General features: G+C 42.5%; 1 protein-coding gene across 2 annotated transcripts in view; it reads right to left on the reverse strand.

Moving 5' to 3' along the window:
- ltbp1 (latent transforming growth factor beta binding protein 1) overlaps positions 1-17606 on the reverse strand; it is a 229208-nt gene that overhangs the window by 199336 nt on the left and 12266 nt on the right. For both annotated transcript variants that reach the window (XM_036592702.1, XM_036592701.1), the window contains exon 3: positions 3209-3557. In XM_036592702.1, the coding sequence (XP_036448595.1) occupies positions 3209-3557 (349 nt within the window). The remainder of the gene's footprint in view (positions 1-3208; positions 3558-17606) is intronic.

Genomic DNA, 17606 nt, shown 5'->3' on the forward strand with positions numbered 1-17606 from the left:
ATATTCTGTAATAACTCTCTCTAGGACGAAGCAATCTGAACGAAACAACGTGCAATGTGCTCCTCTGTATATGGAGCTTCGAACAAGCTGGGATGGCCCTGCATCGGAGCGATGAGGTTGCGCATCATAGGCTCCATTTTCTTTGGCACCAAAATGGTAACTTTACAGGAGAGGGAAAAACATACTTTACTTTTAATGTAAGTCAATGGAACCAGACATTTTTCCACGTGATTGTAGGTCATTTCTTTTAGTCCATTCATCATGAAATTCACAAACAATGTAAAGGGCAACAGTAGAGCTGGGCGATAAAACGATAATGATAATTATCGCGATATAACTTTTCCTCGATAGAGCGATACGACATGTTCGATAAATGTTCAATATAATACACCACTCTCACACTCCCACGTTCAGCGAAAGCCTTGGTGGCGTTTTCTACTGCAAGGAAAGCGACACTACTCTGCTGTCGCCAGGAGAGGGCGCACTTCCGAGTTTTTCTACATGATTAGAGAGGGAGGGGGCCACAAGTAAGATGAGTCTTTAGCAACGGCTGAAACGTGGAGTTATACATTCCCTGTTTGAGTGGAGCGACCAGCGATCTGTTCTCCTGTGACCGAGTGTGAGTGACGAGGTCAGTGGTGTAACTGTACTGTCCTACAGTGAACTCACCTCTTTCTGTACATCCTAACCAGCTTTAGCAGCGTTAAATCACAATCCTCACAACTACAGCGCTGTTACAGAGCTCGGACAGTCATATTTAAGTATGAGTGCATTCCCAAGCAATGAAAGTGAAAGAAAGAAGTGTGTTCATGTAAATTACAGCCCTGATGTAAACAAAAGTAAACTGAGGAAGCTGTGAGGCATTGGAGAGCGGGAGAGCGCTAGCTTTCCAGGCTAGCTGTTTTTAGCAGCTGGCTAACTTAAAGCAGCGCTTCGTCACTGCACGACACGGCGAATTAATGATACTGTAGATCAAACACGACACAAAAGCACCGCTTTCAGTTTAAACGTACCTAAAAGGAGGACTGTTTGTCTGGTGTTGATATTTTGCGGTTCACCACTTAAACTACTACAACTGAATATCCAGTCGTCTAGCTGGTGTCTGAATACTGTGATGTCATGTGTAGCGGGGTAGCCGAGCGCTCGGCTCCAGCTAACAATAATCTGTTTTCTTTCTTAAATCATGACTATTACAAAATAGCCGTGCTTTTCCAGCTGGTAAAAACAGCTCACCAGACACTTTCTCCCACTCTCCCATGACAGATTTATGAGATGCTCCACTGTTTGGTGAGTGTTTGTCGTGTTCTGACCATAAAGGATAGTTTAAAATAGCAATTAACCACCCAGGAGCAAAAATCAGCCTTCAAACTTGAAAGAAATAATGATTTGACATTTATCGCGATATGTATCGATATCGAACAATATAAATTTTGTTTAGCGTGATAACATTTTTGGCCATATCGCCCAGCTCTAGGCAACAGGTATTTTCAAATTATGTCAAAAACTGAAAAACATCAATAATGGACATATAACGTTTTCCTCTCGACAACAGCAAAGAGAGAAAAGTGAGAATCTGAGTGGGAGGCTGGTCTGACGGGGGCAAACATATTCACCAATGTCCAATGCGATGGCAAAGTTTCCAGTTCGTGCAGTGGCAGTGAAAATAAACCCCAAGTCAGCAGCGGGAGTCCAACTCAAAACTCCGGTCATTAAAGACCTGGCATGTCACTAGTGACCATGACAGATGCTAATAAAGATGACTTCAGGATAAACAAATAATGATGAATAACATTCGCCTGACTTCAGACATCAGCTGGTCAGGGGAACAGGAGTTGCCAGCTGGTGCCTCCAAGTTCGTCAAACCTCTCCAGTATGTATTTCTCTCAGACAGACCTTGGCAGAGAAGTCAGTGCATGTCTTATTACAAAGGAAGCATGGAGCTGGCGAAGATCACTAAAAGCTGCTTTGATGCCGACCAGATCTGCGCACCAATGTCCAGCTGCATCACTCAAACCAACACACAATGACAGGGTAAAGAAAAATAGTGGGGAAGAATCTCACACCTTGAAAACACACCTGACAAAATGACGGAAACCATGCGCTCTCACAGAGTTACTCAACGTGTTTAGTTAGGCTGACTCGAAATTATTACACTACGGGCTATTTGAGTTATGGGCCCTGCTGAGATAGAAGAGATGTTTAACCGAAAAAGCACAGACTTAACATCAGCAACAATACAACTGTTCATGTCATAAAAGCATCCATATTCAAACAATACACCAATTACAGCATTCAAGCCTCAAAAGCAAGCTGTGAACGCTTTTGCAGTCAAATATGGTATAAAAGTTTCCTCCTACAGGCTTCCACAGGACTGGGTTCAAAAATAGTCTGGACGTGGTGTTTTTAGCACATCTGGTTGAGCGTGTGTCTTATTTTATAAACATGAATTTCACAAAAAAAGTTCTCTAAAACAGTTCCTTTAAGATCTTTTGACATTTTCCAAAACATTATCATGGTGCTACTGTTAACCCCTTAAACCCGACACATCTCTGCTGTTCAATCTGCTTTTCCAAGTGATTTCTCGGTGCTGCTGTTTTGTTTATTTAGATATGTGAGAAACGTGATTTACAAAAGCAGAACATTCGTATTTTTATTCGGTTTGTGTCACGCAATGCCCAAATAGGGATATACATCTGACATCGGTTGTGCTTTATTGTTAGCTTAATTAAACAACTCAATAATAAGTGCTTATCAATCCAAACTTCCCTCACAATGAGCTCACAATGCATCAACAAGATCAGGAGCCTCGTGCATCTTTTATTCAGTGATAGAAACGCAGAACACTCCAGTTTAACACACTGAATTTGATACCGCCAATGGGGACATGCATGTGGCGTAACTCCTCCGGCAGCAGGTTAAAACAAGCAGCTATCTTTTTTTTGGCATGTTACCGGGGTTAAACGTCAATCCTGGTGGGTCAGAGCCCTGCACGGTTTAGTGCATAATAAAAAATATTAAATGATTTGTATTGGCAAAGTTGTGAGACTCACAGCAATTGATCATCTGAAATCTATCTCTGCTTTAACACACCTGGTTCAACTCATCCACCAATTATCATGCACTTCAGAGAAAAACACTAAAGTGTGCAGTGCAGCGGCTCTGCAGGAGGCTTGTGTTTGAAACAACAGCGTGACTCGTAAGTACTTACTGTTGCTGGAAGGGGATGGGGCCATTTGGAGAGGCCTTCATGGTCAGGGTCATGTGTGCCATGTTGCCGCCGGGCAGTGGCAAGGGGCCCTGAACTGGACTTTGTGGGTGGACTTGCTGTGGAATAGGCCGCTGGGGCACTATGTTATGCCCATTTGTATGTCCACCGGTGTGACCGTTGGTGTGTCCGTTGGCGTGACCGCCAGTGTGACCATTCACAGGTCCGGATGGGTGAGAGGAAGGGGGCAGGGTGGTCTGCTCACAGGATTTGCCCTTAGAGCCAGGCTTGCAAACACACATCTGCGGTCGGAGGCACATGCCGCCATTCTGGCACTGGGGTAAACAGCTGGCTGTAACAGATGGAAAAAAGTGAGAGGTCAGGTAATGCTCATTGTGTCCACGTGCAAACAAGCAAGAATACATACTAAGAAGTATTAAGTAGATACTTCAATAGAATATAAGTGTCAACGGAGGATACATGTATGCACAGCGCTCTCTTGGTTGGCACATATAATAAGTGTCTTAAATGACCCCTGCCATTGTTCATGATCCATTTCGAGAAGGCCCAATTATCTAAGCCTCGCCTTGGAAAAGGAGCTAGTGGGTCTGTTTGGGTTCCACAAGCTTCATCGCTCTTGGCCACACCTTTTGAGCAACAACCAAATATTGAGCATTTGGGCTGCCTATAACAGTCCTTGGGCAAGACTCCTAACTCTCTGGCCACTACGGATAAGCATGTCTGTTATATGCTGTAAATTCAATTTAATTCACGACAGGGTTGCCCTATGTCCCCTTCAGCGTTGGCTGACTGGGGAAAATGTCTCCCGTGTCGGTGCATAGGACCGCTGTACTGTTCAACTCCTTCTCCCCCCTTGTTGACATTTCTTTGTACACGCACCCATAAACAGGAAGAGTCTGAGCTTATTTGTTTCTCAGTAGGTGGTTTTGATTGTGGCATGAAACGTGATACTACAAAAACAACCAAACTTTAACTGAGACAATGAAAGTTACTTGCCGGATTGACTGAATAAGGCTTTGTTTGTTGCAGCGGGCAAGAGTGAGAGAGGACAAGCGAGTGTATGTATGTGCGTTTGTGTCTCTGTTTTGGCCACTCTGGCCGCTAGGCAGGCTTTGTAGTTGAAAGATGACAGCCCTGGTCCTGTACCTCACTGCTGTAATTACAGGCTGCAAGCCAGACTCCTGGAGAAACCCAATATCCAGAAAACCCCATATCTCTCTCTCTCTCAGTCTCCCTCTCTTACTCACTCACACAAACGAGATCAAACTAGTTTCTCAATGACTACTTCGTGGTACTCCACACATGGGGGTCCTGTCTAGAACACTGACTCATTGAGTAGGACTGGGAGTGATTAAGCCTGGACTGCATGAACAGTACGCAGCAGTATGAAGGGCGTACAAAGCCCAAAGGAGTTTCCCCACTAATGCTGACCTCAGAGGCTACCTTAATGGGATAAGAGTGTCCAGCTGCTTCATTCCAAAGGCAAATATCAGTATGCAATATTTGTATGCTTAGTGTAACAGATGACAATTCAGCAGGCTGGGTTCCAGAACAAAATCACTGTAATAAATCAGCACAGTTCACATTATGCAGGCCAGTGAAAAAGAACGTAGCTTTGCCTGTGCAAACCAAGCCCTACTGAGCTGTTAACACTCCGTATTTTTTTGTTTTATGTATTTATGCAGTGCTATATTTAGGTTTTCATCATTTTCCAATCATAACAAACACTGGGCCTCTCGACTGATGCAGCCATCTTGCCGTTGGCCCCATCGTCAGGAGACTTAGGCCCAATCCCATTTCAGCCCTTGAACCTACCACTTAGCCTTTACCCCGTCCGTTTTGTGTGTTCTTGTCTAGGGGTGGGGTGTCCTGATTTCTTGTTGAGATAGAGGGGTAGGGGTGAAGTGTTGGGGCTACATGACCCTCCAAACTGAGGTTTTTCAGAGACTCCAAACAGAGAGTCATGAGAAAAAAAGAAAAACCGGCAAGATGGAGAACAAGAGACCAAAGAATTTTCTCTATTAAAAATTACAATAATCACTGTATTATCTTAGTTTAATGTCGTTTCAGTGTATTATGGTTGTTTTATTCATAACAAGCATAAAAATCGCTAGTAGTTTGCTGATGTCTTTGTAGCTAGCTAACTAAATTTCCATTTAAGGTGGAATAGGAAATTTCAAACGAAAAGCTAATGATTAGCTGACTTCACCTTCATATCACTGAAGAATTAGGGGTGATAATAAATAAATGCCCCCCCCCTTCTGTGAAGACATACTATTCCCTATATTTAACTAAAGCCCAGCAGTGAGGAGCTGAACTTTACCCTCCTCTGCTGTCACTGCAGACTGGCAGGGTCATCTACAGAGCAGAGCTAGTAGCTGTTAATGAAGTAATGCTCTTTTTTATTTGTGGGTTCCATTGTGTAGGGGAAGATTTCAACCACTGCCCTTTCTAACTCAGTTCCAAGGGGCAAGATGTCATTGAAAAACAAGGGATATAGGTAAAAATAAGATTTGGGACTGGGCCCACCGAGTTCATCAGTGATACCACAACCATCTGAGGAAGTCCAAGACCGCATAATTGGCCTTGCTCTCTCAAGGTTGGGCAGGATCCCAATCGCTCAGTGTGATGTTAGCCAGTATGACGTAACAGAATTACGAGTTAGTCAGAATTATGAGTTGTCCAGTGACACTGCATTAGCAGTGATTTGAAAAGATGCAGTGATTCAGAAGAATGGGGGGAAAATTAGCTGGCCGTTGAAATGGGCAATGACCATATTGTGGGGAAACTGGGCATCAAAAAACATCCAGTATGATAAACATAGAAGATTCTAAATGCAACACAACACACTGATGCATGCCCACTGCGTATGCTAATGACCGTCTTCATCCTACACTACCAGAGCCATCCTATATACTAAGAGTTCTCTACCACAGAGCTAACTGCACCCCTGTAGAACCGGGAGGGACGGTCAGAGTACCTTACGCTCAGAAATGACTGATGAAGCTTGGGCTGATGAAGCTACGCAACCCTCACACCTCCACCCACACATAGCGGAACCCTCCCAGCCACGGAAGAAGCGATTACATCATGAATTACATCATTCTCGTCCTCTCCTACTGCGCTGCATAGTGAAGGTTTTATTGCAGTAGACTTTGCTCTGTTACCCCCCACTCAGAGCTGGGGGCTTTGCTGTCTTTTCCACACTCTGTAAATAGTTCTCTCTTGTTTCTCTCTCCCCCCCCCACCCCCACATCAGGAGGGGTTCACAGTCTGTGGCAAGTACAACAAGAGCTCTGTTCAATATCTCTCGCTCTCTCTCGCACATACACACACACACAGGTTAGCTTTTATACCCATGTTAGGACGTAGGCAATATACATGTCCTATAAGTATCATACATATGTCACTACACAATTACAGTACTGTGCAAAAGTCAGAGACCAGCCTTCGTTTATTTAATTTCCAGTCAAAACAGCCTGTACAAGTTTAGGAAGCATCAGGAAAAAAGCTCAAAACATATTTAGCAGAAAATTACACAGAAGCCTTGATGACTAAATATAATATCGAGCTTTTCAGTATTTATTGTGTCCACTCTCTGCCTTAATTACAGCCTCCATTCTTTTCAGGAGACTTGCTTTCATTCTTTCAAAGAAATCTGCAGGGACACTTTTCCACACCCCCAAAGTTCAGTCTTAGAAGTCAGTTGCATTTTCTGCTCCCTACGATCCAAGTAATCCAAACACATTCTGTGATGCTGAGGTCTGGACAGTGGGGTGGTCAGTTTATTGTTCTGAGAACAGCAGTAGCTTCTTAGTCTGATTTGCAAGTTTTCTTCTTTTTTGTCGATTCTCTTTTCTCAGTGAGGTTCTTCTTAACAGCTACACATGCTTTCAGACCCATAGTGCTGAGCCGTCTTCTCACAGTGGAAGGGTGGAGAGAAACACCGGTAGAAATTTTCAGATCTGAAATAAGAGTGGAGATTTTCTCCTCTCTCTCAAAGCTTTTAGTCCTGTTTATCTGATGGGGACAGTTTTGGTGACTACCAAAACTTTGGGTGTATCTACTGATCGCAGTGGATTGTAGACCAATTAACAAATGCCGATGTTAATAACATGCATACGGAATATAATTCAGACAGCCAGTCAGCAGTCTAGATTTAAAACAAGCATGTTTACTGGCTCAAAACAAGCTGATAAGACTGAATACTTAAGTACCGAATTTTGGTATTGAATGAAGTGGAAAGTTTGATGAAGTTCACATTCCAACCTAATCTAGACCAAAATATGATGGTAAACTACTAGGGGCATAAAAATCATGATGCATTGACTTGAAGGTGGAGTTTCAACTACACTTCATATGGAGTGTTAGTATTGATTATAATATTATCAATTATACTACTATCCAATATGGTCCAGTATGGTCTCATTTTTTGGTCATAACGAAATTAACAATCCAATAAAACAGTTCATTTTGAAAATAGGTGTAATTATATATTGTCTAAATTCTATATATAGTCTATATTCCACTATCATGTAAATACCGTAGTTTCTCCAGACACATTTGTGTATTTATTTGAAAAATAATTCTAAATCGTCCCAAAATAATCCAATCGAATCATGGTGAAATTTAAGTTGTTTTGATAGGCCCTTTTCACATTTCCGCATTTTTCTGCTGGAAGTAGTCGCTGCAGGGTAACGCTGCTTCCACTAAGGCAATAACAAAAACAGCGATGAGTAGAGCGTGTACAGCTCACTCAAGTGTTCGAGTTTGAAGCAAAAACAAACTTATCTCAGTTTCAGTGGTTTGTCAGCTGACGATGAGGAGAGGAAAAATGAGTTTGTGCAATTAATAAAGGAATAAACTTTGTCATACGGAGTAAAAGAACCTGTGTGTCAGCATTTCACCACTGCTCACTAATGTTAGTGTGCAGTTTGTGCTTTAAAGTTGCGGCTGCAGCCACTTTCAGAGGAACAGTTTTAATTTTCTCCCTCAAAAGCTGTGGGTCTCTGAGAGAGTGAGTGCTCAGCAGGTAGCAGATGTTCGTTTACTGGAGTCAGTCATTGTGGAAAATGTCTACAGTGGCGATACGGACCATGACGGCCCAGCGCGCCCCCCGTCAGCATGTGTGCGTGTTTAGCTTTTTGCCAACTAGTTTATTGTCAGCGGGCTGTTTCGACATCTCCAGCTAACATGGCTAATTTAGCAGAGACACTTTCTGTGGTGAGCTGAAGTGATACGAATGTCTGTGTTTTTGAGGTTAATAACTGGATGTAAGGCAATACTGGAACGCACTTCCATTTCTTGTGTTTATGCACTTCTGTTTCTTGTGAAAAGAGCCTATTGAACTGAATTATTGTGAACTTACACTCCTATAAGCTACACGCACTCAGTATAGCAACACATGTGAGACAAGTATCTGAGACAGATACTGTATATGGACCACTATATCCATTATACTAGGTCTGCACAAGATGGACATGGTGAAGAAAATTAAAACAGTGCACCTCTGACTGGATGCACTACAAAGAACCTCTTTCTTCTCTAACTAACTTCTCATAGCACGACAATACAAAATACAACTGCACCAGTCTCTATTGTGCAAAACCATATTATAATGAAATACATCAGAATTTTTGCTAAAACACTAAAAAACACTCCTTAAACAGCTTTTTCCTTAAAGACTACAAAATTGACTACACATATAATTAATTCCTCAAAAAGCTCCTTATGGTGATGCAAGATTGATGTAACAGTGGACATTAATGCTTCACATACACATGTAACTGGCTGTTTAGCCAAATGGATAAGTTACTTTTCCTCCATGCAGGAAAACAAGGTTCAAGCCCAGTGCTACGTTCTCCCAAACTACCTCAGTATCTGTGCATGTAAGGCAATTTGATCCTTTCTGTGACTGTAACCTTTAATTTTGTGTTTATAACGATAAATATATGATTTATTGTGCAGCCTTACATTGTCTATATACACAGCATATGGCCAGCACAAGAGAGCATCAGAAGCAGACGCTCATGCTCACGGCACACAGCCAACACGGGGAACAGGCGAAGAACAGCAGATAATCAGCAGATTTCACAGCAACCATCCATTTCCATACAGATGATATCACATATACTATATAACGCGGTCATATTCGGGGCATATGGCCGGGGCAGATGTTTCTGTAATAGAGACAAAAGAAAAGGAAATGAGGTGGAAACGGAGCATTATGGAAGGCGTCATTAGCTGCCCTGCCTAAAGATTTACTCTCACATAACAAGCCTGTTCCGTTTCACCAGCATACGACTCTGCCATCCACGCTGTCTCCAGTGGGTACAGACGCTTCAACCCTTTCTGTTCATCAGTCACGCTCTAGAAAAACAGCACATTTTCTACGCTTTTCTAGATGTTAAGTATCTAGATAGCTTTGTGTGACTCCTAGTCTTTGCACAAAGAACAGCAGTGAGGATTACTGATAAACCAAATGATGCTGTGTAAATGGGAGAACATTCCAGAACAGTGCGACTGGGGTAGAATATTCTAGAACAGTGTAAATGGGAGAACATTCTAGAACAGTGTGAATGGGGTAGAATGTTCCAAAACAGTGTGAATGGTTGGGTGCAGTCTAGAACACTTTCAATGGTGGATATCATTCCTGAACAGCATTAATGGGGGCGCAATCTAGAACAGCGTCACTGGGGACACAGTGTCAATGGGGGAAATTTTAAAGTGTGAACGGAGGACAGTATTCTAGAACAGTGTGAATGGGGAAAATATTCTAGAAACGTGAATAAGAAGCAAGGACTGTGAAAGTGTGAAAATATTCTAGAACCGCCAAAATGGGAGGAAGCATTCTAGAACAGCGTGAAAGGGGGAGAACAGATTAGAACAATGTGAGTGGGGAGAACGCTGTAGAATAGTGCGAATGGGTATAGGTGATCTAGAAGAGTTTGAATGGAAGATAACATTCTAGAACCGTGTGAAAAGAGTACAACTTTCTACAACAAAGCGAATGGGAAGGGACATTCTAGAACAGGGTAAACAATGGGGGGGCAGTCTAGAACAGTGTGAAAGGAGGAAAATATTCTAGAACTGTTAGAATGGGAGGAAGCATTTTAGGACAGTGTGAAAGGGGGAGACCAGTTTAGTATTTAACAAAGTGAACAGGGAGAACATTGTAGAACAGTGTGAATGGGAGGGGTGATCTAGAACAGTGTGAATGAAAAGAATATTCTAGAACACTGCTAATGGCAGAGAGCGTTCTGGAAACTGTGTGAGTTCAGAGTAGTAATGTGAAACAGTACATTGTAGAGAAACTTAATGGCCCACATTTCTTTATGGTGGCAGTGATAGGAACCTGGGGTCATGATGTCTAGAATGCAAATGTAGCTATTTTGTTTACTAACGATCAGTAAACCTACATGAGTCAAAAGAGTTTTGATTTGTAATGTTAATAATGGTAAAATACTGTTAAATTCAGAAAAAAAGGGTTCTTTGGGGACTATTAGGCCATAGAACAGCCTGCGTGTTTTTTAAAAATATATTTTAGACCAAAGGCTTAAGTCAAAACTACTGTAAAACAACGTTAATAACACATTAATAAGCTAATAGCTTTCTGTGAGGTAACTTTTAAAGGTATAGAACTCTTTTGATGTCTGGTTCCTATCACTACCACTGTGAACTCCAGAACAGTATTTCACATCAAATTACTCTGAATGACTTTGTTTACATCTTAACGACTTAATAACAGAGGAATTTTAGTGGAACTGTCTTTAGCACACCCAGTTCCACTTAGGAGGGGCTTGTTAATGAGCTGAAGAGTTGAATATGGTGTGTTCGATGTAGGAGAACAGTAAAATGTGCAGGATAAGCATAGTTCAGGACTAAGTTTGGGATCCGCTGGTTTAGACGAGGTCTTCTGAGGAAAGTGGGTGCCGTTCTTCCCGAAAAGATGTGTGCCTTTTCAATACGAAAGTGAAAGGAATATGAAGTGAAGTGATTCAGAAAATGACATACAGTATGCGAGGCAGTCAGAGGCAGAAAGTGACAAAGAGCGAAGCAGCCAAAAAAAGAGAGTGAGAGAAAGAGCAAAAGTGTGCGCTGCTGACTCAAGCAGTCAGGCGCCCCAGAACGGTGCTGGTAATTCCGGCTTTTTATTAGCTTTATCTGGCCGGTCGATATTGAAATCTCGCGTTAAAAAATTTGTTGCATCTCTCTCTTTATCCGTGCGCAAACAGGCCAAGCGCTCATGCTCGACTGAGCGGGCCTGCCAGAAAGTGCCGTCGATAAGGCTGCTTTTCTCGCGCAGTATTTCAGAGCAGACAGGGAGCCAATTAAAGAGGGGGGGCAGTCGTCTCCTCGCCGGGGTTTTACAGGGAGAAAACACAGCCTTGGAGGAACTGCAGACTGCTGATACAGACCAATCACAGACATAAATAGCAACGCAATAGGCACAGGAAGCTGCTGCTGTGGCGTGACGAAGGCCCACCCTACCCTCCTTTACCAAGGACAAACTTCAAACTCCGGGCATTACTTATTATGGCCATGATGGCCAATAAAGTCCTGGCTAACTTAAACACTCAAAGATGGGCAATGATGACTGAAAGTTGATAGTAGCTTCTAATTCATGTTTAGTGTTAATTTCATTCTGTTCTGCAACTGAACAGCTTTGTTGTTGCTCTCACCTCTCACTTTGAAGAATAGAGCCTTTCAAACTTTAGTCCCCGTGCTGGATGTACTAAGAGGTTCCACTGCACTTCTTGAATCTGAAACTTTTCTACTGAAGTTGGGTTTTGTTAGCTACCTTTACTTCTACTTGAATCTTTATTCAATTTACTTGGTATAAATTTGGGGCTATCACCATTCGACAGGCCTACAGTTGATTCTTACTGGCCTAAATCCATTCATTATTACCAATGCTAGCACTCTGGTCACTAAGCGAAATCACTAGAAATCAGCGGTAGGAATGGCCTCGTAAAATGGCCAAGACTGATTGACGAAAGTGATTAAAAAGACTTGCTAACCATAAAGAGTAAAAACACGGAAGTGAATGTAATTACATACTCGCGAGAGTACAGTAGTTTGTAGCAAGATAGTAAATAACTGGTGTTATTTGTGGCAATGGAGTGACTTGTGTGCAGCTGTGGTTAGCCAAGGAGCTAACATAGCAGGTAACAAGCTAGCCAACTCATCTACTATAAACAGTTAAAATTCCTGAAGAGAGCATAATTATATCAGATATTTGTAAATTCACCACAGCTTATTGCTGCACACTGATCTGCAGCAAAAACTTGTTGATACTGCCATAACCAGCAGCAGTGGAGTGACTTTGCAGCTGCAAACAGCCAAGAAGCTAACAGTGCAGTTAGCAAGCTGGCTAACTCCTCATCGCCCACACACAGTAAAACCACAAAAGTAAAGATAAAAATGCAGCCTCCAGACTGAACGAGTATCATGCTGTCTCTCTTTAACGTGTTTGTTTATAGCCATGGGGGAAACGTTCAAAGGTTCAAGCTTAAGACGCTGGTTTTATTGGGGTTTTTGGATATTCAGTGCTGCTATATGAAGGGCCGTTCCTTCAGCGATCAACTTGGTCAAAGTAGTAGCGCTAGTTGTTGATTGAAACAAACTGTTATAATATAAACGAAAACACAGACTTACTTTGTTCTGCTTTAAGCTTTAGCTCAGCTATAGCCACGTTTCTCTCATCTCCAGCAGGAAAACGTCTCTCAGTGCTTGATTTTTCATACGAGGCTGAAGTCAGCTGCTCATTCAGCAGCTTCTTGTTTGAATTTGCCGGTTCCACCTTAAATGGTGCCTGAGGCACCAGAATGTAACTGCTGCACCATTTAAGGTGGAACCGGGAAATTTGAACGAGTAGCTGACGAATGAGGAGCGACTTCAGTTTTGCGACTTTTTAGTGTTCGTCAGTTTCTCGTTGCAGATTAAAGGTATCAGGAAACCAGCTGGAGTTATAAACGAAAATAAGTCCATTCGTCTCCAAATGATCAATGTTCGTCTTAAATCTTACTCGCTAGGCGAGACTGTTATCTGTGTTGCTATAGTGATCAGCAGTCTGTGCTGATCTTCAGGGTTAAAGGGTGAATCAGCAGTTCTACATTAACTCCAGCGTTTAAGAAAATTTACTGTTAAAAACTGTGTTGAATGATCAGCAGAGCTTTATTTTACTGTAAAGGAGGGTTATTTTATTTTTACCTTCAAATCTAATTCTGCAGTGGAGCCGTAACAGGACAGTAAAAGAGTCGCATGCAGCTCCGAAGACGCATGTTACCAACCAAAAGTGTTCGAGTTTCACATTTGGACTTGTTTATCAGAGTAACTTCAGAGAAAAGTAACAAATGTTCAGCAAAATTTCCCTTTTTTCCTGTTGGACAATTTTCTGGAGAGACAGTTCTCATAACAAAAAAAAAATTAGCCCATAAAATACACGTTTTGTGAGCAGATAATTACATGTATGTGTCAATGGATCATTTTTAAGAGATCCATTTTTGACTATTCTTTTCATTCTTACAGCCCTTAGCATGTCTCACATACAGAACCCAGAGCACTGCTAGCCTATTCTAGCAAGTTAGCATTTCTTAGCCAAGTCGTCAGCAATCACACATAGATGCACCAAGTGCAACAGTTTCTTTGATTGGTTTGTGTGAAGAACGTATTATCTAGTTGTTTTCATCACAGTTTGGTTTTAACACGTGACACAGCTGAAGCTGTGGCTTTGGTCTAGTGAAATTATGTTTATAACCAACCAAGCTGTGAAAACTTATGCTAAGTCATTTATTCTCCATAAAGAACTTCTTGCTGTGTCTCATTCGTATTACTGTCCCAACCGAACTGCTCTAACGTTCCTTGGCGAGTCTGCATATGTGAAAGGGATTAACACTGGAATGTTGGTCTTTATTGGGTAATGTTGGGTGAGGGTAGCACTGTCTTAAATATTGCTAAGTTTGGCATAATCTGGTCAACTGTAAAACTGTTTACTTTCCTGAAAGATTTATGGAGGATATGTATGCATTTTTCCCTCAGACTTGTATTTGTATTAAGGCACTTCACCATTTTGTATAAGACTATAAAACACTAGAGCAGGTTCAGTATTAGCATGGTTCTCCCTGGTACTGGCGTCAGTGCGGCAGTGCTGATTCAGCAGAAGTTAATAGCACTTTAATCAAGCCTGGATGTCTGCAAATGGGCTTTCGGCTCTGCAGCACAAGGCAGAATTTGAATGCTTATGATAAGTGTTCATGTAATAAACGCTAATTATGCGCAGGGCTGAATGCATTTTTGTAATAGCACCGGAACCAGCAGGCCCAGCCTTTGTGTATAGGATGGCGCTGAATTGCTGATTTCACAGTGGTTTGCTGAATTTGGCACTTTCACAAAAAGTTCTATGAAGTAAAATAGGGGTGGTATCCAATCTTTCCAGTCTCAAGACTACAAATTAACCATCTCGGGCTTGTCTTACGATTCGGTCATGATCCATTCATGCACTGGAGTGTCTAAGGCCCGAAACATACCTCAGGCAAGGACGCAGACGCTTCGAGCTACGCAGACGGGGTTTCATGTGTAGTTGCGTTGAAAAACGCGACGCAAGCACGAGCTGCAATCTGAGCATTACAGCAAGGGGCACTATAACGTCAGCCAAGCCTGACCAAGCGGCCTCACACTGCCAGCATGCTTCTCAATTGCCCTAGCAGACTATCAGTTGTGTCTCACGCAAAGACGGCATAAAAATATGTTTAATTATTGCATTTCCATTCTAAGAGAAGAGGTAAACTGGTAGTTGCTATGGTATTCCAGGTGATTGCTAGGATGCTGGTAGGTGGTTGCTATAGTATCCCAGATGGAGGTTAGGGTGTTACTAAGTGGTTGCTATGGTATCCCAAGTGGTTACCAGGGTGCTGCTAGGTGGTTGCTATGTTTAGCCAGGTGGTTGCGAGGATTTTGGTAGGTGGTTGCTATGGTATCCCAGAACGATGTCAGGGTGTTACTAAGTGGTTGCTGTAGTATCCTAAGTAGTTGCCAAGGTGTTGCTAGGTGATTGCTATGGTATCCCAGATGGATGTTAGGGTGTTACTAAGTGGTTGCTATGGTATCCCAAATAGTTACCAGGGTGTTGCTAGGTGGTTGCTAGAGTATCCCAAGTGGTTGCCAGGGTGTTGCTAGGTAGGTGCAATGGTATTCGAGGTATTCCTGATGTTGGTAGGTAGTTGCAGTTGTATTCTAGGTGGTTGCTATGGTACCCCAGGTGAGTGATAGGGTGTTGCTAGACGGTTGCTAAGGTAACAGTGGATCACATAAGATCAAATTTAAGAGTAGTCTATTTGCTTGTAATTTCTTTTCTGTTCCTTCCAGCTGAGCTCCCTGTTCCAGTTTATCCTTCTCCCTCACAGAGCCTGTGGAGAGAAAAGACAACAGCCAGCTCCGCACTGTCAACCTACCCTCAACATCATCATCATCATCATCATCATCTCTCTTTGACACCCCTGGTCCATAACGCTCCTTCCAAAACCCTTTCACCTGTGCTCCATCCTCCGTTTTTTTCCCCCAACAAGCATCTCTGATGAAAAATGCGCCCGTCTCCCTCCTCTCCGGCGTGCTGCGGAGCCACGGTGAAATATTTTCATGTTCTGTTTTCTCTGGCGCCGGCCTCGCAGGTTTTGGGCCGTGTTCAGTTCAAAGAAGAAAGAGGCTGGGCAGGCTCTCAAAAGGGCCGAGATCACCAGGCAGCTCAGCGAAAAGACACGCTGTGCGCAGGCCCGGACGCCGCAGAGACACTTCATACAAACTACTGTATGTGCAGCATACATCACGGCTGTATTCACAGAGAATAAGCGTGATGTATTATCCAAATTGTACGTAATACGTTACGCATTAAGGCTGCATTGAAAGTCTGCACACGCAGTGCAAAAAAAATACGCCCGAGACAGGCTCTTGTGGCGGTTACTGGAAAGGTGTACTGCACGAAGCCATACATCACACTTTGTATTGCCATATTTGAGGAAACTGCTCTATTTGGATGAAAAATATGTCGACACAGCTTTGTGATTCTAAGCATATTCAGCCCGAAGAGTCTCTTCACCACATAGCAACCCTCCACAGCCACATAATGCTACATTCTCGGTTGAAATCTAATCGAGTCCACGGAGGAATGAATGCTTCAAATATCTCTGGATAAATCAAATCGAATCAAGCCAATTAAAAGGCCATAAGACACTCACAAATGGCTATCACATGGCTTCTGCTGGCAAGAGGACCCACAAAGTTCTCAGGGGAGGAACCTTAATTAAACCCTCGCTTGGTTCACTTGGTCAACCAAGTGAGCTCTCCCGTTGGTTAGGCCTTCAGGAGCTGGATTAAAGGCTCTGATTAACCACCAGCATAATTAGGAAGTGAGAGAGGAATAAACTATGTTCATGTTTTTTGGAGTGGGACCAATGTTGAGAAGAAAAAAAATCCACACCGAAGTCCAGGATACATCACTGAATATGAATATGAGCAGTAGACTAACCAGATTTCAGTTAGCTTAGCTCTAATTTTCACAGTTTACCACTGATTGAAGGCCATCTTGGACACTGGATATGGACACACATTAAGCCTAGTCCTGAACTAAAAAAGATTTCCAATAGACATTCCCTATTTAAACTCTCACATCACAGCCGTTCATCAGTTTGGGACGTATTGAAAAGAAAACACTGCGACTCAAAGCCATCACTATGTAGAATCTCACCAGGTAGCTGAACATACCATATCATTTCTTTGGCTTTTTTAGCTTGGTGTGGCCTTGAACAACTCATTCAGTACTTATATTATCTGACTGGATACAAGGACGATTTTCACTAATGGTCACTACAGAAGGTACGTGCTATTCAGTTCTAGTTCTGAAGAACCTACACAGTGTTTTTCCTGACTCATCTCATCAATTACAGTCACCATTCACTTTATTAGAAGCTACTACCTTCTGCATCCCCTCACTGCCTACTTTACAAGCTCTAATATATAGGTGTACAATTACAGGCTGTAGCACATCTGTTGATGCACGATTTATCAGTGCTCTACTTCATTTATCATTGGTCAATTTCTGACCAGAGGATCACTGTTGGACAGATATTAGCATGTGCCACTATGGGTGTGGGCCTCTGAGAAACCGATGAAGAGAGAAACTGGAATTAAAGTATCTGCCCACCACATGTGCCACATAGTAGTTTCTAATGTCATTCTATACAAATTTAGTTATGACCGCCAAACAACATGTGCCAGGAGAAACACTGGAGTGCACATACCTAGACATGTTAGTGGCCCACAGTATAGTGTGTGGCCAAAAAAAGGTATGGAACTACATGATTTGTCCAGATATCAGAGCAAGGAA

This window comes from Colossoma macropomum, unplaced genomic scaffold, assembly GCF_904425465.1.
Source record: "Colossoma macropomum unplaced genomic scaffold, Colossoma_macropomum, whole genome shotgun sequence".
Classification (NCBI taxonomy): Eukaryota; Metazoa; Chordata; class Actinopteri; order Characiformes; family Serrasalmidae; genus Colossoma; species Colossoma macropomum.